This window comes from Parasteatoda tepidariorum, chromosome 2 (genome assembly GCF_043381705.1).
Source record: "Parasteatoda tepidariorum isolate YZ-2023 chromosome 2, CAS_Ptep_4.0, whole genome shotgun sequence".
NCBI classification, from domain to species: Eukaryota; Metazoa; Arthropoda; class Arachnida; order Araneae; family Theridiidae; genus Parasteatoda; species Parasteatoda tepidariorum.
In genome coordinates, this window is record NC_092205.1 from 41,584,834 (window position 1) to 41,610,423 (window position 25,590).

Here is a 25,590-nt window from a genome sequence, read left to right on the forward strand (position 1 = left end):
ACAAATATACGTTATAGAGTTAAAAATTATTAATCATATGTACGAGGATGAAATCTAGCCCACTATAAAAATTCAAGGCCAAAGCCTAACATAATAATTGTAGAAATGAAACACCAAGGACAGAAATAGAAAACGTCAATTGTGAGAAGAGGAGGTTTTATGTTTTTTAAATCAACCTTGGATGGAATGGTAAAAGCATAATGTATTGTAAAAGGTAAAAACATTACGAACTATTATTATTTGCTAGAATTAATGTACACGACAAAAAATTTTCACGATCAACGCCTTGAAACTCGAGTGTTGTTGCTAGTTGCGATCAAATTGTTAAAGGATATTATAAAGTTTCATTATTCGTTCTAAAAAATTAAAAAATAGTTCAGTGCGCAAAATAAAAAGCAGATAGTCTTCAATAACTTTTAATGTAATGATTTTGATGTAAATCTTCACGTTCTGTGACTCAATTTTAATGGTTCAAGTGGGTGACTTCAAATAGGCTAATTAATTAGTGCAGACGATATTTTAAGTTACGAAATCAGATATAAAAACGTACTTTCTCTGAATAAACATACCCTTTTTTCGACAGATTCAAATTTCTGATCCCCAAAACATGAGAGTAGCCGCAATCTGGGTAATATGTTCTCCATAGTTTGATCAGGAGTGTGGTCCAAAGTTTGAGCCCCTTAACGTCAATTTCACTTTTCGCGTATTTTGTTAGATCTCGAGAACTTTTTAAGCGAATTGAAATATTTTTGCACACAAATATAATTCGTTTGACCAAAAATAATTTCATGCAAAAAATAATTTTTAGTAAATGTTTATAATTTTTTATTATTTTAATTATTGTCGAAAAAAATTTGAATTGTAAAGGTATAAAATTTTTTGCATTATTTTTAAAAACGTAATTTTTCATGACAAAATAAGAGATCTGAGTGAAATCGGTCGAATAGTTCCTGTGGAATCAAACTTTAAAAAAGTCTTATTTTAAAAATTAAATTTCTCAGGAATTATTCAATAGATCTCACTCAAATATTGTATTTTGCTATGTATTATTAAATTCTTAAAAATCATATAAAAATTGTATGCCTTATAATTCAAAAAGTTTTCTATTAATATTAAATAAAATAATAAAATAAGAAATATTTACTAAAAGTTATTTTTAACATGGAGTTTTGCTTAGACAAACGAATTTTAAAATTGGTGCACAAACTTTTCAATTCGCTTGAAAAGCACTCGAAGTATGGTGCAATAAGTAAAAAGTAAAATTAACATTAGGGAGTCCAAACTTTGATCTTCTCTCCTGACCTAATTGGGACTATATTTCCCAGATTGCGGCTACCGCCTATATCAGAAATCCGAATAAGTCGGATTTCTGAGAAAAGTATGTTTATTCAGAGTTAAGTAGTATAACATAACATATAGTTTGCAATAATTAAGTAGCATAACATAAAACATCGTCTGCAATAATTAAGTAGAATAACATAAAATATCGTCTGCAATAATTAAGTAGCATAACATAAAATATCGTCTGCAGTAATTAAGTAGCATAACATAACATATCGTCTGCAGTTATTAAGTAGCATAACATAAAATATCGACTGCAGTAATTAAGTAGCATAACATAAAATATCATCTGCAGTAATTAAGTAGCATAACATAAAATATGGTCTGCAGTTATTAAGTAGCATAACATAAAATATCGTCTGCAGTAATTAAGTAGCATATTTGAAGTTTCCCCCTCTAACCATTGAAATTATTTAAAATTTTAGCTCATGTTATACCGAACATTTTATCAAAAATTCACTATGATACCTATCTAAAAAATTGCTCAAAATGCCCAGATCTTAAAGTGCGAACATGTAAGATTCAATTCACTTTTATTCAGAAATATGATTTTATACTTACATATTGTCTAAATTTTTTATTGTACAGTTTTAAATCACAAAGTACTTAAATTTTTATTTAAAAAGACGGAACAGTAAATGTACCTATTATTGCTATTTTATACTGGTCGCTGGTGGAGACTAGTATAAAATAACAATAATAAGTACAGTAGTTCTGCAAGTATAATTTAAGCATTTATATTTANTTTTTTTTTTTCCTTTTTTTTTTTTTTTTGGTAAGGTAATTCTCAAATTTATGAAAATAAGTGCACAATAAATATTTTATTGATCTTTTTTATTGTATAATAAATACAGTATTTTTTCAACAAAAAAAAAATTTCAGACTCATATTAAACCTTTTTTTATAAATTAAGTACAGTAATTCTTAAATCTTTAAGAATAAGAGCACAATTCATATTGATCCTATTTTTATAACATCTGGAAGTAATAAAATAAACAATTTACCTGAGTGTGTTTCACCTGAACCTTGGAATTTGGTTTATAACTCATCCTGAATCTTTACGATGTAAAAAGGTGAGAAAATACTAAGTTTCTTTTTCCAGTATCACAGGCACTAACTAACACTAAGCCACTCGTCCGTTAAAGAGTAGAAAATTTATTCCGCACTTTTCAATATATAAGCGGAGATAAATGTTGGTGGCGCGTCGTCTGTCCGCTGCTTTTGGCGTTATCACCTTTCCCTGACCTTGATTTTGTCGCCGGAAGAATTGTTCGAAAGATCAGAAATAGGAATCGAATTGATAAATAACTAAGTTTAAAAGATGATTTTTTTAAAAAGTTTTTAGCAAATATGTGAAATCTAGGGAAGTCAGAGCTGAGGGTATAGGAAGTTGATAGAAATCTAGTGAGCTTCCAGGTAATTGACCTGTCTGACTTATTTCGGCGGCGTCTAGCAGTTCCCCGTATTATTATTTTTTTTTTAGTGTTCTAGTTTTTTTTTTCTCCCTTAGATTTTCTTTTAACGTCAAGGTATTGATCAGAGAGAAAAAAAACTCCCCACATGACGACCCTGGCTATGAATTAAAATAGAATACAAAAATGACGACAACAGCTTGGCAGAACATCTTGAAATCTCGATATTTTTCAGTATAGCTATCATGATATATTCAAATAGATTCAAAAGATTGTGCTTCGGAAATCTTACAATAAATATCGAACATACGATAATCATCAACAACAATAATATTATTAATTAACGAATATCAATCGATAGCTAGAATTATCGAATGTATGGTGACTGTTGATAAATTTTATTAGGGTAACGGAAATATTGACCTACATAAAAATATTGCAAATTGTGATTAACCTGAAGAAAAAAAAATATAGTGATATGTCAATATTTTTTGAGGATTTATCGTGATATTTATATTCTAATTTCGTATTAGACTATGAATAGCATATTATTTAGTTTCTTACAATTAATTGATGTTTGCAATTATTTTCGAACTAATAAGAATTTCAAAATAATAATAATAATAAAATAATTGCACATAGTTTGTTTATGAAAATGGCCCTTTCAACACCTCAAAGTACATCCAACTTAGTTGTTGCCACCATCCAGCTATCTTTTAAACGTCTCGAATGCTTTTTTTTCTGCGACTAAAATTTAGCAATTGATAATTTTTGAACTAATCTTAGTTGAATATCATCGTACCCCTTGTATATTGTTCAACATACCTCGTAATCTAAATCTGAAGGTTTTTGCTCAACGCAACTAAATGTAACTTAATGCAAGATAGAAAAAAAATTTGCAACGAAAAAAAAACACTTCAAATTGCAGTAACTTTTAAACAAATTTGTATTTCTTAAAAAAAAAAAAAAAAAAAAAAAAGGCTTTCTTCTCNAAAAAAAAAAAAAAAAAAAAAAAAAAAAAAAAAAAAAAAAAAAAAAAAAAAAAAACATTTAAAAAAATCTGCGTTGAGGTAATTACAAAAGAGGCCTGCAGAGCGACCCGCACTGTATTATTTTTTTTCCTCAAGTGTAACCTTAGAGGAGATATTACTCCTCTAAGAGTGTAACAGTTCGATTACTTATTATCGAGTGTCAATTTTTTTATTCCATCGCATTTACTATAAAATTTTCTATGCAATTGTGTAATTTCAAACTTTTAAATCTTACAGTTTTTGAGCAGCAAAAAATTTAGCGTAAAGTTGCACACCAAAAACTACGGCGGTGGCCTTACGATTTTCTAATATAGAGATGTTATTTTCTCAGTGCTAAGATTAAGACTATAACGGTAACCCTAAAGAGATTTTCTTAGGACAATTTTTTGTTATTAAATAAATAAAATTGCTCCTAATAAATAAAATTGCTTCTTTTCCAGATTTGAGATATTGCTATTATCTACACATTTGCTCGTGATCTCGCATGGTTCTATCTCCTTTAGATATCGATAACAATAGCAGTATAAAAAAATATATCTAATACAGACAATATCTAATAAAGATAAAATTTCATCTTGCAACCAGTCGTCTTATCTTTCCCAGCTTGCAATTTATTGGATAATCTTTAGATACAAAAATGAACACCTGTCTCTCCTTTATATATTCTTAAATCCTTCGACACAGATATAACCTGCGAGAGCGATGAAATTTGGCATAGTGATAGTTCGAAACGCGGGGTAGATCGCTGACGATACTAGAATATTCTACTACGAACCGTACGAGCGGGATGAGAGAAAAACAAATTTTCTCAGTGGATTAAAATTGCGCATTGTTGTAATTTAAATTGCAGAAGATACTTATTTTGGCTTTCAGAACCAATTAATAAAAATTTAGTTTTAAGGTTTTTAATGATTATTTATCCTTGCTTCTAAATTATATAATATTTAGAGAATTTTCTGTTGGGTAAATCTACGACCATCGTCAACATTGACATTTCTTTTCGTTTGTATTTACAAAACTATGCCACCTAAACGAAGCAAAGTCAATCATCAGCTTAAACGTGTAAAATAAATAAATAAATAAAATAAGTAAATAAAATAAATAAATAAATAAAATAAAATAAATAAATAAATAAATAAATAAATTATGAGATGAACTACTATAAACGTGTTTTGTTTAATCTGATGACGTAAAGCCACCGGGAAAGGCATAGTATGATATTAAGTAAAAAAGAAATAAGTTGGATTTATTGTAGCTTTATTAAATGTGTTATATGCCTTTCAGTTTTCTGAGTGATTTCTTACCATTGATCAGTTTTAATTTGTAGATTATTTCCTTTTTTTTTCACATTGAGGACTAATAAAATAAAATAAATTTTTAAAAAACTACGTTTTTTAAATAAACTAACAAAAAAAGGTTTAGTTTTTTTCATTTTATTATTTTCAGTTTCATGTCGATTTGCTTGGGTTTAAAAGTGATTAAAATTTTGCTTTCAGATAAAATAGCGATAAATTTTGCTCACACCATTTAGGAATAAATTGATAGTGAAAAAATTTCACTTCCTTCAAAAAAATTTATGAAGATTGTAAAAGTTGACATGTTACAAGCTCTCGAAAATAGGGACCCATTCTCAAGACTCGCTAGATGTGAATGAGGAAAAACAACAGAGCAAAACTTTTTTATCCTGTACTATGTTTTCGCTTAATTCTCTAGAATAATCTTTTGAATCACAACATTTTATGCTTTCCCACCATCTTTTTAGAGTTTGCGTGCACTACTTCCTACAAGTTTGTAAATCTAATACTCCTGTATATCGTACATACAAAAGATTGTTATGTTCTTATAAATAAGGCAAATATAAATGTCTTCTGGCTGGTTTTTTTTTTTTTTTTTTAATTCTCAGGCAGTCTATCTTACTTTAATTAAAACTTGTTGACTTAGTCATTTGATTAGTTTTAAGCCTCTTAAATATTGACAGAGAGTTAGCAATGTTTCTTTTCTCTACAAAACTATTTGAAGAAATTCTAAATTCACTTCAATCTCTATTTCTAATGTATCTTTGGAAATTCAATACAGGTCAGGGGTAACAGGTCAGAGGTCAGGGTTTTCTCATCCGTGGATCTTCGACTGGAGGTCTAGGTCAGGTAAATTGATGTATGATTATATAATTTTTAATAAATACGATTCTCAAGAAACAAAGAAATATGTAGCTTTACTTAAGAAATTTTTTTTTAAAAAACTGAGTAAAAATAATTTTTGAAACATTCAACGGCTAAATTTAAATAATCTGATATCAGTTTATTTGAAATGAACCTAAACGGGAATGTATACCTATTCCTTTAGGCAAATGAATTAGTTTTTGATGATTTTAATCCCATCTTTGCTCTTATAAATATTGGTTACAGTTTTTTATCTTAAAAATTATAATTTCCTACCTTTAATGTGTCTTTATGTTTCACTTGTTTTTTTTTTTCTTTCACAAGGATTCTAAAAAGATAATCATTACGGGGCAGCTGCTATACCTTATATTTTTGCTCAGTGCAAGAAAAAACTGGAAAAGGCAATCAATCGAAACAATAGAAATATTTATCACTCTTCTTCTTAGTGAACTTTCTTTTTTTCTTTTTGAAAGAATATAGAAATCTTTTCAGATCATCTTTTTCATCACCAGTCAAAATCTTTGCTTTGAAAGATCTATTGTTATTATTATTATTATTTTTTTTTATCAATTTTCGTTCCGAATTTTATTTATTTGCAGAGAAGAAAAATAATTACAGTTCAAACGGAAAATGCGTTTTAATATTGATGAATTTAAGTAAATTTTTCATGGCATTTTGAATTCGATTAACTTTTTTTTTACCGTTATTTTCGCTTAGATTTATTACGTTGACTTACGCTACGTTATTATTACTTTATATATTATTACTTTTTATATTATTTCCTTTATTGTTAATTTTGTTGATTGATCTCAATTATATATAGTTAAAAAGAAGTTAAACAGTTTATATTACATGTCTTTAATTTTTAAGCAGCGAGTATTTAATTTTAATATATCAGGTTTTTAAATTACAGAGCAAAGAACAAATCAAAAATTTTTTGTTTAAAACAATCTGAAAAAATAAATTTGTATTAAACTTTCAATACTTTTTGATAGGATTTAAAAAACAATCCGCAATGTTAAAGTAATAAATCCAAATTATAAATGCAGAGATATATCAATTAATTACAATAAACTCTTATACGTAACTGTCGTACAGTTTAGTTTGTATAGATATTAGCATTTGTCAAAAGTAAAGCTTGTTCATTCCTTACTAACAAATAGCATTGCTTTCAAAATTTCTTTTATTTTATATCTATAATTTTATGTTACCTTAATAGCAATTATTTTTCAAATATAAAAGTAACATAGACAGTTTTTGACAATGTATATTTTCAGAACTATTTCACTTAATATGATCAGTAATACTTGTAGTGTGTTACTGATAATGGTGTAGTGTTGATTCAAAGTTTTAAAATATCACATATTTCTAGAAATAACTTTTGCATTAGAACATTTAAAGTCATAGTACTGTAAAGAATAATTTATTTCATAAAATTGTAAAATATGAAAAGAACTTTAATACAAACTAGCTAATACCCAACCTTCGTTCTCGGTAAAAAAAGAATCATAAATATAATTTTTGCTTTTTAACTTCCCTCAGATGCCGATTCAATGACGTCATGAAAGAAAACGGAGGTAAGAATGGTGGGAAAATAAATTTTTTTTTTCATCTCTTTGCTCAGAGCTTACATAAAAAAAGAAAAAAGAACTAAATAAAAAAGAATCAAGATATTGCGTGTATTTAATAGTTTTTCACCGTAAGCAAGTATCGTTCTCTCGATATTTGTTTCTTTTCTTTATCGAAATTTCAAGTTTAAAATACATTCTTGGGATGAGTAATTTTTGAACATAGGAGGGGAAGGAGCAAGTCGTGAAAAAGCATGACGCGCAAATTATTTAGCAAAAATCATCCTGAAAAAAAAAATTTTTTTTTTCTGTCGAAAAATGTGTGAAATTTACTACGAAAAAATGTAAGACGCTTCATTTGAATGCGATGGATTTCGGTGCACAGAAATATCGCAAAATTTTGTAAAAATTGTTCTTATAAGTTTTATAATTTTAAGTTATACTTCAATTCTATTGCGAATTTAATGTTCGCTGGCAAAAATTGCTTCTAGCTCATCCACTGTCCGAATTTCAGTTAGGTAGGTACTTTATTTACGTCGCACTCTAGAGCTGCACAACGGGCTATTTTATATTATTTTTATAATCAGCGATGAGCAGCCGACCCAATTCTGAGTTTGAAACAACCAATATTCAACTCCGTAGCTTTGTAACTTTGAACCAAATTCAGAAAACGAGGAAACTTCTGGATCAAGTATTGGGAGAAATTCACCTGCGTGGAGAACTTTTCGATGGAACTAAACCGCATTAGGATTACATGGACAAGAAACCCACGAAAACCTCACATGGTTAGCCTGACGTCAAGGGGGCTGTAATCCATGATCCGTCGACCACAGAGGAAATGTTACGTCTGCACTGTGGTTGTTGCGCACCGGGTACGGAATTCGGATCGACCAGACATCGCTGAGATTCGAACCGGGTCACCTCATTGGAAGGTGACCCTGAGTCAGCCACGGCTTACAATGTGCTCTAGGTGACGGTCTGGGAAACCTCTCTGACGATGATCCGAAAACATGCCATAGCAATTTTGATCCTCTGCAGAGGGGGATGGCTCCCCCGCTTCGGTAGTTCGACGACCTTGACTTAAGATTGATCACTTTATGGAGAAACAGTTAACGAAGACAGATACCGTCTCCCTCTGTCTCTTCGCAGGTTAATCAAAGTGGTCCCCCATGGGTTTACTGACAGTAGCCAGTAATGTTTCCTCTCGGTGTTCTATAGCATACGACCAGTCCACTGAGGGACCAGAATTTCAGGATCTAACTACAAACGGTTCTCGAATAACAAGATGGAACTCACCCTTTTATAATGATAGATAAAATCTTTATCACGTTGTAGAAGAGGCAGTTATGGAATGTTTATGGTTGGGATGGGACGTTTCACAGCAATTGTTTGAACTGTAACATGTGCAATACTTACGGAAATATAAATGTTCAAAATCCGATCGTTAATTGTGCGTTTAAAATGTGGTAGGCATAACAAACAAAAGCGTTTGAGATCTTCACGTGTACTACCGTAACTCTCATTACTTTCCGCTGTATTTATATACGGTGTAAGTATTAAGTAAATCAATGGTGATTAATCCTCGTTTCAAAACCAAGCTTAACCTCATTACTCAGAGTTAAGTCTATTACGTGCATTTCAACAAGACGGTTTTATAGCTTCCCGCCTTATTCGTGAGCACCTAATGGCATAGACAAAAAATATCCATCTTAGAAACTTTATAGTATTTCTGTTTGAAAACGAATTTAGAATTCTCTGAATTTTTAACCGTGACTGAGTACAAACGTTTTTGTGTATATTTTTCTTGATAGCATCTTTTGTTCAGTCTGACGCGTACAGAATAAACTAAGTTCAACAAGCTATAATGATGGAGATTTTGATGGAATTCTTGTTAAAAGGGAAAGAAATATGTCTCTTTCTTGCTATGCATTCTACATTAGTTCAATTTAAGAGATCTTTATTGGGTATTTAATCAGAGTTGTGAAACAAAACTTGTTTACAGAGTAAGTAAGAAAAAAAAATTTTTTTTCACTTAACGAGAGAAATAATTTTTACCTTCAATTTGTAAATAACACTGGTAAAATAACAATAAAATAAATTGTTATTTTACCATTTTTTCCGAAAAATTTCTAGCAGTGCACCAGCTTTCAATCTACTTAAGTTTTTCAACTGATGTGCGACTAGAATGGTCTACAGAAGTTAAAATGTGCGAAAGTTGTAAGAATAAGCTGATACTTTTGAAAACTTCAAAAAGTGTCCTGAAATTAAAATAAAAATATGCTCTAAAATGAAACAAGATGTCCTAAAAACTTTGAAAAAAGTGCCCTAAATTAACATGCAAATTTCATCAAAATCCAGTTTTTGATTGTTATACGTAAGAAATATTACACCACCTACAAATATTACACGACCGGAGTGCCTGTGGCGACAATTTTATATCTTGTAAGGGTGTCGCAAATTGGAAAAGTTTTGGAACCCGTGCTTTAGGGGTAACCGGTGTTTCTAAAGTAAAAATAAATGAATAACAATGCATTTTTTTTATAAGAAAACAATTTTTTTTAAAATTAATCTATCCCAGTAACTAAACCAATTAACACAAAACTTTTGTTTCAAGCATAAAAATCTTGAAAGAAAAGCTGTTAAAAAAATTTCATAGCTTTTTAATACACTTAATATGTAATAATTTTGTTTTAACACTTAATATATATGATAATATTCTTTGTTTCACCGACAGACCAAATAGTTCCAAATTAAAATCCATGTTCAGTGACGAAGTAATTTAATTTCTTCGAATTTCTAAATCTGATCTCCCAGCGGAAAAGGAATAATTACGAATCATCTTTTTGCGGCATAAAAGATACAGATCAATTGTTTTGCTTAGTTCTATGTCATTGTCGTTAGATAAAAGTAATCTGATCAAGTAAGCAGTATTTTTCGCAACGTTTTAATCAAATTGCTCCTTTTCTTATCCTTACTCATGCTGCCGCAAATTTCTTCTCTTAGTAGTTCAGTTTTTAAATCGATTTAAACTTTTAAGATTTAAATGGCGTGACACCACTAAACGATGGAAAAACTTTCTTTATTATAATAAGGAATTCTAGAAATCGATCCTTTGACAATTGAAAATCATTAAGAAAGTACTCAAAAGGATATTTCTATAATATCATGCTAATTTGATGGCTAGTATTTTTTTAAGTAAACGTTCGAAAATTGCTTTCGCCTAAAACGGGGCAAGACTGCGAAGGTCGTAAATTCTGTTCAAGCATCTAAGAGTTTTTGGTAATGCAAGAAATTTTTTTATAGCTTTTCTGATTTTTTTAAAGCCTTTTTAAATTAAATGACGTATTTGTCAAAGGACAATCGGACACTTTTCCATTTGTCTCTGTTATGATGTCGAATTTTATTAAGAAGAATAAGAAACGATACCCTGTTTGGTAGGGCGTTGGGCCCATGTCCAAGAGGCTGTGAGTTCGATCCCCGCCAGCCGTGTAGTAAATGATGAGTGGTTCACGTTAAATCTGTCAAGTCACAAATTCTTTCAAGTTCCCATAACAAATCAATACTTCCGGGGGTACTGAATTCGAGATTAATAAGTCTGTGGTTCAGGTCAAAATTTCGATCCGTGGATGTATAAATGGATCCGCCCTTTAAAAACGGGCTATGACGTGTGTGTATGTCGCTAAAGTCTTATTCTAGGCCATAGATGGGGCCACCTTAAATTTGCTTAATTCCACCAAACGGGCTTGCTGGTATTGGCAAGTGCCATTAGAAACAACAACAACAGAATTACACAATTCCTGAAAGCAGAGAAATAAAGCAAATGATATTAGCTTGCTACTTTTTTCACCATCGTTACCTGAACTATTTGGTCGTACTAAAATATGTTATTATTTTAATGTGATTTGACTTTTATCTTTCATAAGGTTTATGTACTTTTGAAAGTGTTGCATTCAAATTGATTTAGAAGTAAAATTCACACCACTAAGTTTGAATCGTGAATCTAAAATATTTACATTAAATAAAAATGAAGTAAATCAAAGTCACTTTACATTTCTAAATAGGAATTGATGGAAATCATTGACCACTAATTGCTTAAACGTTTACAGTGATTTCTCTTTTCTTTAAAGTTTATTATTTTTTTATCAATTGTTTGTCCAGAAAGTTTAAACAGTTAAGACTTTAAATGCATAATTGCTTCTTACGAAAATATTTTTTCCTGTTATAATTATTGCAATGTGGTAAACCGAGTGAAAACTATGTTCGATCCGCAGATTAGCTTTTTCTTGTCCTGCTAACCAAGTTTTGCATGAGCTGTTTTTAGAATATACTTTGCTTAAAATATTTCTTTTCAGCTGAAATACAGCTGTTTTATTAGACAATATATAAAGATTATTATTTTATGAATCGTAGATTTAAAAATGCAGGTTTCATTTTTCAATTCAGGCATTTAGTACTTGAATTTTAATTTGACGAAAAAATTCTTATTTTGAATAATCCCACAGTTATTCAACAATAAGGAATACATAATTCTACAACACTAAAAATATTTTTTCTCATCATGCCATAAATGACACGATAAAATTTCAATATTTTTAAGCTCTGATTGCTGAAAAAAATCTCCATTTGTTGTACCCGGTAGTTAGTGAATTACATTAAAGCACGTAACAGGTAGATTTAAAATTTTAATTTTATACAGTTTTCTCTTGGAGTGATGAAAAACTTATTTTAATATCGTTTTACAATTAAATATATTAATAAGCATTTTCTATAAAAAGCTGATGTCTATCACCCTCTTTACTTTGTTATTATAATAAGATCCTTAATTCTTTTTTTAAAAAATATATTTAATTATTTTACTCCAATATTTTAGATTTGTTTATGAATGATTGTTACAATTAATATTTTTTATGGGCTAGTTCTTGAGATTAAATAAGCAAAACTATGAGTCTACTCTCTGATATAAATTATTTTCAAGTACGTTTAAGTTGATTAATGAAAGCTTGAAAGCCGACTTTTTAAACAATAAAAAGATTCTTACAATTAAGCATCAAGGGTAACTGTTTAGTTGTAAGAAATGCACAGCTTTACAGAGACAATTTCCCCCTTTTTTTTATCTACAAGTTTTAGACCAGTTTCACCTTATATCATCGTATTTAGGTGCATTAATTAAACGTTTTTCTGGAATGCATGCATACTGTTAATAAGTAACAACGAAAACAAAAACAATTATTCCATTTACTATTCGAAATACTAAATTCTTCAAACAGAAACGAAGAAGCTACGCTTTCTGTCTGTTTTCTCGCAAAACTCGCGTACAAAGATATGAAGTCAATGCCCGTTTATCAAGTTATTTTCTTCCTATAGTGGATTTTAATTTTTTTAAAAATTAAATAAAGATCGGATTTAAAAACTTTTTTCTTTCAATAAGCGAGCTATCAAATAAAACCAAATTTAAAAAATCAGCAACTTTACTATTGTCTTACTAAAATGATGAAAAAAAAAATTTATAAATAGCTATCTTGCATTTACGATAAGTGATACAGCGAAACTAAGTTAGATTACTAACTGTGTCAGAAAATGTTATCTTAAATCAGAAGTAAATGATTCAGCAGAAATCTCAGAGAAAAAAAAATACGTCATGTTTCTTTCAACTTTTGAAACAAAAGATCCTTAATCATTATCGTCGTCTATTTATAATACATATATATATGACAGTGACTTTTAAAGACTGAAGTCCTTTCTCAATTTTAATGAAAATTGATTAATACATTTTTTCAGAGAATAATTACGTAAAAAGAAAATCGAAATACTGATTTTAAACAGTCAACCATGCATACGCCACAATACTCCTTTTAACGAGCTTGCCTTTACATTTCGAGGAAATATAACTAGAAAATAGTTAGCATGGTATTTGATGCACTGTTCTTATAATAGATAGCACGAAGTTAAAATTCAAGAACTTCTAAATTCCACCAACTCCTAATATGGATGGATTTATTTATTTTGAAGATGCTGTGTAAAGATCGTCAAAAATATAAATGTTCAATCCATTAAAACCCAACTAAGACATTTCCAATATTGTTTTGAAGCAAAAACCCTCTTAAGATTTGTTTTATTTGATCACTTAAAAAATGCAATAGTTGATAACCTCNATTTAGCAGAAATCTCAGAGAAAAAAAAAAATACGTCATGTTTCTTTCAACTTTTGAAACAAAAGATAACGAATTCCTTAATCATTATCGTCGTCTACTTATAATACATATATCTCCAAACTAAGTTTTTACTAGGCAACATATATATATATATATATGACAGTGACTTTTAAAGACTGAAGTCCTTTCTCAATTTTAATAAAAATTGATTAATACATTTTTTCAGAGAATAATTAAGTAAAAAGAAAATCGAAATAACTGATTTTAAACAGTTAACCATGCATACGCCACAATACTTCTTTTAACGAGCTTGCCTTTACATTTCGAGGAAATATAACTAGAAAATAGTTAGCATGGTATTTGATGCACTGTTCTTATAATAGATAGCACGAAGTTAAAATTCAAGAACTTCTAAATTCCACCAACTCCTAATATGGATGGATTTATTTATTTTGAAGATGCTGTGTAAAGATCGTCAAAAATATAAATGTTCAATCCATTAAAACCCAACTAAGACATTTCCAATATTGTTTTGAAGCAAAAACCCTCTAAAGATTTGTTTTATTTGATCACTTAAAAAAATGCAATTGTTGAAAACCAATCGCAAACTATAGTTGCATTGTCAAAGCGAATGAGGATTCCAAGAAGTATTCTTATAACAGTACTTACTAAAGTATCTTTCAGATGCAATTAGTAATTAATGTTTAAACAAACAAGTTTTTTTCTTGTACAGCACAGAAAAAAAAATGGAGCCGCCCAACACCTTTTCTTCTGATTCTTACGTAAAATTGCTACCCTCTAATTTTATATTAAATATGATATCCACGAAGGATTGTTTCTTCTTATAGTAGTTGGAGGTGAAAAATTATAAAACGTGAATAGATTGAAACCAAAATAGATTTTCCCCTTTAAATTGTAAAAAAATGTCATTAAATATGATCGTTTCTCGCCTCTTTTGTAGCTTATTTCCTCTACATACCAGTTTAAGCCCTCCCTGTCCTCTAAGCATCCTCTGATAACAAAAGTATTTAAACGAAATTTTGGCTAAAAACTGGTAAGAGGTAAAGGTCGTGGAGCCCCTTATGTAGTGAACCATTCAAACTTTTTCGAGAGAGCTTTGGGAGGATCTCCCCATAGGCAGAATGATTATTTTAACTGTCGAATTTATATTGAAAAGCTAGAGAGGTGAAAAAGAAAATCTAATACATCAAAAATATAGAACATTTTTTTCGAATTCGTTCATTTAACCGTCAAATTTTTTTGCCGATATTTAATATGAGAATATTTAATTTGAGAAATGCGAAATTATCAAATAATTGCAACTTTTTAATTGTTCAATGCTCTCTTATTTTCTCTAAGAAATTAAGTACGTACATCGAAAATATGTTCTGTTTACTTGAAATAGCATCAATGTCTCACGAGTGTGCATTCGCAAGCGAAAGTGTGACCGAAGTGATTATCTATTTTTTGTAATGGCTAGTTATACGTGGTTTTGAATACGCAATCTCTGTTAAAACGTTGAATGCCAAGGGAGTCACCCGGTGAACGGCACTGAGTTTGTTCGTAGCTCCATGGGGGTCACCGGTGACCAGCGAAACCAAGATTATCATACACACATTATTCGAGTAAATTTTGATTACAAAAATTAACTGTTTTGTTGTAAAAAATATTTCATAAAAATATGCAACGCATACTGAGAAAATCATTTTGGCAAGACGGGCAAGCCATGTAAATCAGCGTGGCATTCAACATGTTAAAACTCAGCTGCAGCCAGGGGTCATTTTCAATGCATACATTGACGCATCTGCGAAAACTTGTACCCATCAAATTCGAAAAATTAAATCCGCTAGAACTGCATTTCTTTTTTAAACTAACATTTAGAGTAGTTGCCAGTAATAGCTACAAACTGTTTTTTCTGTATCGCACTACTTCTTTTAAAAAGTAGCACACTAAACAACAACCTACGGAAAAAAATAGCAACTACAGTCATTTCACAACTTCTAACCACTGAACCAGGGCTTCCTGACCCCTCCTCCTTAGATTGTAGAAAATTACTTTTTAATTAGATGGTGTTTGGGGGCAATAGAATCTAGATCATGCTAGATCAAAATAAGTTTAAAAAATGCAACCCTCCTCCCAAAAATAGTGATTTTCAGTAATTTTTTTAGAATTTAAGGGAGGAAATTCGTCCTCACTGCTTCAAGAACATGGGTGCTATTTTTTTTAAATTGCAAGAATTTTTTGAACTACATACATGGTTTAGCATTACGCTATTGAATATTATCCTAATACAGCATGATAATTTTTTATGAGTAATGAGTATTTATAAATAATTTAAATAAGTTGGGTGTATTATTCTATTGATCAGTAAAAACATTTATAACATTATTTATTCAGAATNCATTAAAAGTAGTTGCCAGAAATCGCTACAAACTAGTTTTTTCTTTTTTTGTATCGCACTCTCACTACACTACTTCTTTTAAAAAAGTAGCACACTACTCTACAAACTACGAAAAAAAGTAGCAACTACAGTCATTTCACAACTTCCGACCACTGAACCAGGGCTTCCAGACCTCTCCTCCTTAGAGATTGTAGAAAATTACTTTTTTATTCCATGGCGTTTGGAGGCGATAAAAGCTAGATCATACAGAAAATAAGTTTAAAAAATGCAACCCTCCTCCCAAAAAATGGTGATTTTTAATAATATTTTTAACATGTAAGGGAGGAAATTCTTCCTCGCTGATTTAACAACATCAGTGCTGTTCTTTTTAAATTGCAAGTATTTTTTGAACTACACACATGGTTTAGCATTACGCTATTGAATATTATCCTAATACAGCATGATAATTTTTTATGAGTAATGAGTATTTATAAATAATTTAAATAAGTTGGGTGTATTATTCTATTGATCAGTAAAAACATTTATAACATTATTATTTAATCAGAATTTATTATTGAACACTGAGTTTATCATTAATAGAAATCGATCATTTTAAATTCAAAGGAGATGAATCAATAATTGTGGAACTACAAACCAAGACAATAAAATCATTAATGTATTTGTTGAAAATAAATAAAAGCATACTAATCACCATAAAAATTTGATAATGTAAAATTGAGTTTCTTTTTGGAATAACTAATTGAAGCAATGAATCCTGTTAGTAAGGTTGTATGCTTGAATCATGTATTTTCTCAGAAAATTAGAACTCACTTTCCATGAAAATGATCCATACATTATACCAATGACTTCATTATTTTTTCTAAAAAAAATTCTTAACCCTATTAACTTATTTTGTACAGCAAATAAATAAAAAATAACAGCCGATCTCCTTACACTAATTACTGAATTCTGATTTTTCTTGGCGTCATGCATAGCTCTATTTTTAACTTCATCATTAATGTTTTGCCCTAGATCATTTTTTAAAAAAATACTTATAATCTAACCTGGTCTAGCATCTAAAAATGCAGAGGGAAAAAAATATAAACTCAATTCAACAATACAAATTTTGTTAACAAAAGTAGATGTTAGAAGTTCAGCCAGTCTCACTCTTTCATTGTAATGTGACATAATTGATAAATTTTCATTAATTATGAAAAATAGCAATGTTAATTAAAAAAAAGTAATATATTATTTTTATTTATTTCAACAGAAAAAATCGTTAAACATTCATATGTCATAAAAAAACTTAATTTGTTTTGAAAATTTAATTTAAATAATAAGTAATTATTCGGGAATATATATTAATTGGGGGAAGGAATTCAATTCAATGGATCATCTCTCGAGATTGATTTCAATCTTCAGGACTGAAGGGTACGTGTGTATATGCTTAGTGAACGGAATTTAAATGATCAAATTTTGTGATTTTTATTAGAATTTTTATTTTAAAATAAAAAGATGTTGTATCAAAAATATAAATTTTTAATTCTCAAATCGATTATCTGAGAACCTGTATTTGTAGAAAATGGGATGTTCTGAGCGAAAAAAAAGGAATATTAGGACAAAAGGTTAAAAATCAGAACAAATATCCTTATATTAGAAATAATTCTAAAACATATATATATAATCTGTTTTTCTATCTTGATATATCTGTATCAAATAATGATGAATTTAAAAAAACTATAAAGAAACTAAAACAATTCCAATTTACAAAGCAATGTAAATTCTTATTGTGTCTCTTTTAACGTGGCACATAAGAGATAGAGTATACAATTTTAAACAAGTAGAGGGAATTAGAAGATAGTAAATAGGTATATACTTTATTAATATTTTTAATTCCTGTTCTATAATGTAATATGATTAGAACACTGAACAGTACACTTATAACGAAGCTACATATACTCCATTCAATGTAACTTTGAATATTATGTGCTACATCTAATATCATTTAATTGCAAGACAGATATTTTGTTCTTAGAAGAAAAAAAAGAAAAGAAAAACAGCTTTACAAGGAAAATAGTAGTCTCCCTTACAAACAAATTTAAAATTGATATTTTCATAAAACAGATAAACAATAATTATAATAATTAAATTTTAACAGTTCTCATCATGAACGTATGTAGTTTATTCATAAGTAATATTACCTTGCTTACAATGCTGTAATGCTAAGTACTTGACTTTATGCAGAAAAATTAAAAAAAACATTAATATATGTAATAATAAAATAAACACAAAGAAAACAAAAACAATGTAGTTGGCGTGTATATATTATTTACATATAATTTTATACAGGTACATTAGTATAAAAATAATATTCTATAAAACACATTGGGTAGAAAGGTGAATCTGTCAGCAATGGTGAGATTTCTTTTCACAAAGTTTCAGGACCAAAATAAAATTGTCAAGGCCATTGCTATGCAGCATACACTGACATATGGGCTTTTTCTTTCACCTGAAAATTAAATATATATTTATATATACAAAATGTGAGCTGTTAAATGATTTTTGATTTCAACATTGTAATATGCTTACATAAAAAAATATTTTTTTCATAAAAACAACACTCATATTATATTTAATACACTAACACAATAATTAATATACAATAACACCCACAATAAACAATTGTTAAGATCTTTGTTCATCTTAGCATTTTATAAAAAGCTAATGGTGAAGGAATGAATATTTTTTTGCTGAGCAATATCCTTAAAATACGGATCCATATAAAATTTATCTTCATAACAAATTTCATTTAAATCAGTCAACTAAATTTGAAACAGGCATGGAGTGTAGTAATAGTACTTTATTTACATTCCACCAGAGCTGCACAATGGGCTATTGATGATGATTTGGCAAATGAGAATGATCTTAAGATATGCCATCACAGTTTTGATCCTCTGCAGAAGAGCTGTCTTTCCCGCTTATGCAGCCTGAAAACCTGCATGCCAAGTCGAGCAGGCCCAATTACCATTAACAGCAGAATGTATCGAGGAATAACACCACACGAACTTCCAAAATAGTATGTATTCACTGCACGCTGTAAGTGATGTAATGGGAATAGTGTCTAACGATCAGTTCACTGTAGAACAAAATATACAAAGAAATCTTGCCATACATACATTTGAAATATTTATAGAAATCTTGAGATTTTATTTTTCGAATAAAAAATGCTATTTATTCTTTAAAATGTTATGATAAAATTATGCTCACATCTCATTTTGATTACAAAACATCACTCAATAAGTCATAGACACAGATGGCACACCATTGCCAGAATCGTATGATTTCAGGATACTAACAACTTTCAAACAGTACGTATCAAAATTTCACGACATTCTGATAATTAATTTATAGGGTTTAAGTGACCCTAGTTTTGTAATTTTTAAAACAATGGATAAAAAAAAAGTAATTGTGTGTTGATTTTTTTTCTTTAGGGAGAAGTGCTGTTGTGGCTAAACACTGGCTTTATAAGCCTTATGAAGACTCACCACCATTGAAATCAACTATTATTGACTGGTATGCTGAATTTAAACATGATCATAAAATCCTCAATGAAGTGCTCTGGTCGTCCAAAATTAGCAGTATTTTAAGAAAACATAAAATTATTTTATAGACCATAAAGTGAAATTGTGTGAGATATCTGGCACCTTGAAGACATCACAAAGAAATGCATTTGCAATTTTACATAAAAATTTAAGCATACGCAAATTGCATTCAAAATGGGTACCACATGTGTTAACAATACTTAATATTAAATTCTAAATGACTACAATAATTTTATAAAGTCTTGCCGGAATTTTAAATCAATACATACCCTCCAACTTATGAGGATTTTGAAAATAATTCTTTCTAGTGGTAGCGAACCAAAGTAGAAATTTTTAAAGCAAATGGATCTCTCACAAAACTTTTATCAGAACTTAAGAATCTAGCCATATGGCATGCACTTTTATTAGTAATAGTGGACAAGTTACGCTAAAATTAATTTTTTTTAAATATTAAGACATTAATTTTGCTACCGTCTGAAAAGAAGATTTCTGAAACTACGGAAATTCCGTAGCAGTTGGAGGGTATGTCAATATTATGTAATTTTTTCAACCATAATTATGCTGTGCTAAGTAAAACACAAATATGTAACAAATTTTTATTTTTACGAAAAATTGTTTAAAACAACAATTTTGACATAACTTAACTGCTTAAACCATGCATAAATATTAACTCTTTTTGCCTCTTAATAGTGCAAATGAAAATTTATTTCAAGACTTTTATTATATTGAATTTAAATAGACACATACTTTCATTAAAAGAAAACCATTAAATATTTTAAAATTTTTTTTTAAAAAAAATTGCATTTTAAGAAACCAAAATACTCAAAAAGTGAATCACTAGCTGCATACAATACTTCATTGCATTAAAATATATATATAGAACTGATTTGTTGCGAGTCTCCACTTATTTGCTGTGGATCTGCTAAAATAATGAGGTATAATTTTAAGGTATTTTGAAGGTAAGAAATAGGATACACGTCTCATAAGTGAGTAACTTCAATACATTTATTATTCCATCTTCTTTTATAATATGCATATTTCTGACTCTCTAAATTTAATGTTGTAAAAATAATAGTTTTGTATATATATATTGCTATGTTTATATAAAACATGCAAAAAAGGAAACAAAGGAAATAAAAATATGACCACCGAAACCGACGTCGTAGCCATAAAATAAAATCTTTTCTATTGAGAGAGATGGCAAATGCCTAAATTAACTCCCTCAGTACCTCTCTCAACAGAAAAGGTTTTGTTTTATGGCTACCGGGGCCGGTACCCCCTGAAGACATTGGCTTCGGTGGTCATATTTTTATTTCCATCGTTTCCTTTCTTCCTACAGTTATTCTTTATTTTTTTAAAATTTCTGCTGCGTTTAAGCACGTTTTTTTTTCAAAAAAGTTTTGTCAATTTAGATTTAAATTTTTTGTATTTTTTTAGTATTTATAAAACATGCAGCAGAATGATAACAAAATATGCAATGTATTGTAAAAGAAAAGTTTTGTGTGGGTATATTGTTATATTTTTATGAAATTTGGTAGGCTGGTAACATTTGCAGCTGACTGGTAAAACTTGATATATAGGTGAGTAATTTTTTTTACTTGTGACATGCATATTTTGCGCTGAAAAAAAAATGACTGCAAAACAAGTGAACTTTGAATATAATAGGGTTGTAATATTTCATTCTATTTTCGGCATGTAATGAAAGCAGTGTCAATAAAAAAAGTGGTCGGCAAGAGAAAAATCGACAACCATCAGGTGAAGGCTGATAAAAAATCAGTTTCATATGAGTAGGTATTTAATTAGCATATTTACAAAATATATTAACAATGAAATTAAGATATTAGGCTAAAAGCATACCTATCCTTGCACATTTCCAAAATATTCCAAGAAATCTAAAAACAAAAATTCAAGTTAATATAAAAAAAACTTTTAATTATAAACACATAATTAAATCCAAGCAAACAGCAAACCAAGCATTCAACAAAATTTAAGTTTTAAGATTTTTTATTTATTAAGAAAAAATACAAGTGACACTAAATTAATTTGGCATTAAGAGTTTCATACAATTTTGTAAATGCAATTTATTCAACTATAAACATCGGGGAGTTGCTTTTGCTTTCAATGCATAACAATTTAAATAGGAAAACTTTCAAACACTAAACTACATTTTAATACAATTACGGAATAACATATATAAATCAACAAGTGAAGGAGATAGTAGTTCGAACAAGCTTAACGAATTTGACAAAAAAGTTTATTTACTAAACATCACTTTAAACCCAAGTATTTTTACAAAGTTAATATTTTTATCACATTTTGAATTAGATATCAAGATCTAATACTGGTGGGTTTTACTATCATTTATTGGTTACTTTCTCAAAAATTGACCAGGAAAAATGGTACCTTCACAAAAATGGTTGCAGTAAAATCAGTAATTTCACGAAAGTCATAATCACCGCAGTAAAATTGTCTCCATCCCAGAAAAAATCAAAAATCACAATCAGTAAATTTTTAACAAAAGTGCAAAATTTTTTTTATAAAAAGTCTCAAGCTAAATAAAGTATTTTTAGAAAAATTAGTAAACTAGTATCTTAATAGCTTTTAGGAAAAACAGTTTCTTCAGTTTGTAGGAACAGTTTGTAGGAAAACAGTTTCTTCAGAATTAATGTTTATATTTTTGCTTCTGATCTTCTTTTCTTTATCTTTCTGATTATATTTTTAGAAAAATTTGTAAACAAGTATCTTAATAGCTTTTATAAGTAGGAAGACAGTTTCTTCAGAATTAATGTTTATATTTTTGCTTCTGATCTTATTTTCTTATGGAAAATAATAATACAATTATGATATTCACTTATCTAACGATAATTTAATTCTAAGATGCATATCTAGCAATTATTTACTATTTAATTTAATAATGGTCGGAAACTTTTTTTAATTGCCAAGTATAAAAAGTTTCACTCCATTTTAAAAAAATGTAATTTTGCATGGCAAAATACAAAATTTAAACAAAATCTACATTAACCCTTTAACGGCCAGGGAAATGAGCAGTTTTCGCTTACTTAATTAGCATAGTATTACGAGTAAACAGTAGTCAAAAGTGGCAGTTGTTTCCCTCCGTCGTTCTTCCGAAAATGTCCCCCTTCTCTGGCGATGCCGTAGATAGCTCGCCTCACACGCTTTAAAAATTTCTTAAAGTATTTGTAGTACATAAATAACAGTTTTTACACATTTTAAAACAATTAATAAATGATAAGAATTAAATAGTAAATTATAAATGATTATAATCAATTATATAAATAATAAAATAATAATTATAAATATAAGACAAATATTAAATTGAAAGGACTAAATAAAAAACAACTAATGTAAAACTTTATGAAGCATTTAAATACAGTAATTACCTAAATACTGTGAACAAAGTCTCCACCAGGCTCAAAGCTTGATAAGCTTTCTGTATTACAATCATAACCATCATCATAATTATCTAACTTTCGCTTTTGAGTCATTTTATTTTACAAACACCCTAAAAACGCGCCAAAATACGCATAAAAAGAACAAGGTAAAATAAAAATCCCCCCTTCATTATGAAAAGAAACTCATGGAACATGTACGGCCATCTGTAGACAGTAAAACTAACTAAATTTCGCGGGTAGGAATCGCTTGTAACATAATCAATGCAGAATAATAATGGCGAACGAGCTCAGATCGTCAGCGCGTATGGGGAAAAAATGTAACCATTTCGGTCAGAATCTTGCTCCCGAGCAGAACTCCTTTATGCGCATTACGAAGCACGATTCGATTGCAAGCTGAACCCATTCAGAACCATCAAAGGGTTAATATTCAACATTAAATTTTAAACACATAGCTTTTTTAAAATTTTATAACTGCATAAATGTAATGATTCCTGCAAGCAAAAACTAAAAATAACCTAAAAAAATGAGTTAAAATTTTTTTTTTTTAAAAGAATCAATGTTATTATTTCTAAAAATCATATTTGCTCTAAAGAAATTAAATAAATACAAAATATTGACTTTATTAAATTCATAATGTGTATTGTAAATTTTTTCTTTAATAAATCTTTGAAATGAAATGTAACATAAGTAATCAGTTTTTTGTAACAAGAATAACCAAAACATTTCCTCATAATGAATAAGATGCTTGTTTTTAAAGCCCTTTATGGCTTTCATTCAATAAGTTGACCCTCTTTTCTTGAAATTATTTAAGAAAAGAATATCTTATTACATAATTTAGATAATATAACCATTAATGCGAATTTGTAAATGTTTCATGTCCTATTCAGGTAAAAAGAGTAACCATATTTTAAATTCACCATTCTATAAAACGATTAAAATTTATAAAGTTTTTCTTGTAGAAATGTAAAAAGTAGACATTCTTCCTTATTATTCTGCATACAAATTATTCAATTTAAAATAAAAAGCTCATAAGTAATAGCTAATCAATGTGCAACACTACAATATACAGTCGGACTTCTATTTAACGAATTTCCATTTCGCGAATTTTTTTGAGGAACCAAGAACATTTTGGAAATTTCTTTGTAAAATAGCTTCCAAATAGCGAACTGAATTTTCTACTTAACGAACTTTTCATTCAGATCCACTTTCCCCATTTTCCAATATATTTCAGAACATTTCACACTTATTAATGCATTTTATGGGGGAAATTACCTTTAATTAATTTTCTAAGTCACTGATTTATGTAAAGTTTTACTGCTTTCTCTGAAAGTTATTTTACAAAAAGTAGTAAAATCCCTTTCCTTTTCTGTTTGCATTTCAAACAAAAAACTCTGTCCAAATTCATGTATTTTATCAGTAGTAATTAAACTTAAGAACACATTGGTAATGTATGTTTAAAATTAATTTTGTAATAAATGCAGCTATAATTTTATGCATAAATTTAGCTTTTTTTCAAATTGAAAATGTATGTAGCATAATAGTGTAACACTGGATAATGTTTTGCTCTATTCTTGCTTTCCACGCAAATTTCTATTATGGTTATGATTTATTAAATAAATAGTAGGTACTAGTCTGCAAGATAAAGGTGCATCAATTGCTATTTTAATTATACCTAGTGTTTATGAATTTAAAACCTGGTTTGTGTTGTTTAAATATTTTAAAAGGTGATTCTCTATTTAACGAATTTTCCTAATAACGAACTTATTATCGGGATATAGCGAATTCGTTAAATAGAGGTCCGACTGTATGTAAAAAGAGTAACCATGGAATTGTCATAATATATAGAAAGGTATATATTCATATAAATTTGTAAATCCAATTTAAATTTTTGTTATATAAAGGTATATATTCATATAAATTGTCATAATAAATTTCAATTTTTGTATAATTTCAACACCAATAATAATAATAAAAAAAAAAACAGTGTAAATCACAAGTGAAACATGAAATTGGTTGTAAACAAACTACTGACCCTTCTTTATTTCGATCGAGGAGACTAGGAGCAAGGGACCTAACATATGCACAGGTGCAAATGAGCAATAAGACAACAGTCAATAAGCTTTGGAAGTTAAAGAGTGCTGACTGAAAAAGTATAATAAAAATTATAAAACAATAATGATATGCATTTTATAGTAATGTGACTATGACTTTTATTTATAAAAGAAGAGCAGAGCATTAATTGAATTATAACCTGCATATGAAAAAAAACATACATTATTAAAATACGAGAAAAAATTAAAACAGCCATAATTAATAAGAGAAAATCAAATATTTTAAATACCATTCTCGACCCATCAATTGACAGTAAACAAAAATTGGGTGTTTTTAAGCAATCAATGAAGTCAATTGCACAAAATTTTTACACTTTTAGAGTTTATCTCATCTGTTCTCTATTAAGTGATTACCGACACTGATTTAATATTTTACGAATCACAACTTGTTCAAAAGTTTTAGTGCAATATTTTTATCATT

At 28.8% G+C, this 25,590-nt stretch overlaps 2 protein-coding genes and 1 long non-coding RNA gene across 3 annotated transcripts in view; 1 reads left to right on the forward strand and 2 right to left on the reverse strand.

The window, feature by feature from the left end:
* LOC107449839 (aldehyde dehydrogenase 1A1) overlaps positions 1 to 2,830 on the reverse strand; it is a 29,015-nt gene extending 26,185 nt beyond the window's left edge. The window contains exon 1 of the mRNA XM_043042329.2: positions 2,346 to 2,830. Within this exon, the coding sequence (XP_042898263.1) occupies positions 2,346 to 2,390 (45 nt within the window). The 5' untranslated portion in view covers positions 2,391 to 2,830. The remainder of the gene's footprint in view (positions 1 to 2,345) is intronic.
* Positions 93 to 19,616, forward strand: LOC139424988 (uncharacterized). Its single transcript, XR_011636138.1, has 2 exons — positions 93 to 214; positions 19,535 to 19,616. It is a non-coding gene; the product is annotated as an uncharacterized lncRNA (long non-coding RNA).
* On the reverse strand, positions 18,352 to 25,376 carry LOC107449841 (transmembrane protein 167A-like protein ksh). Its single transcript, XM_016065502.3, has 4 exons — positions 25,310 to 25,376; positions 25,091 to 25,200; positions 21,503 to 21,537; positions 18,352 to 18,552 (listed from the first exon to the last, which is right to left on the reverse strand). Exons 1-4 carry the CDS (start codon positions 25,364 to 25,366, stop codon positions 18,482 to 18,484), a joined length of 273 nt encoding a protein of 90 aa, XP_015920988.3. The 5' UTR covers positions 25,367 to 25,376; the 3' UTR covers positions 18,352 to 18,481.
* Positions 25,377 to 25,590: the final 214 nt, after the last annotated feature.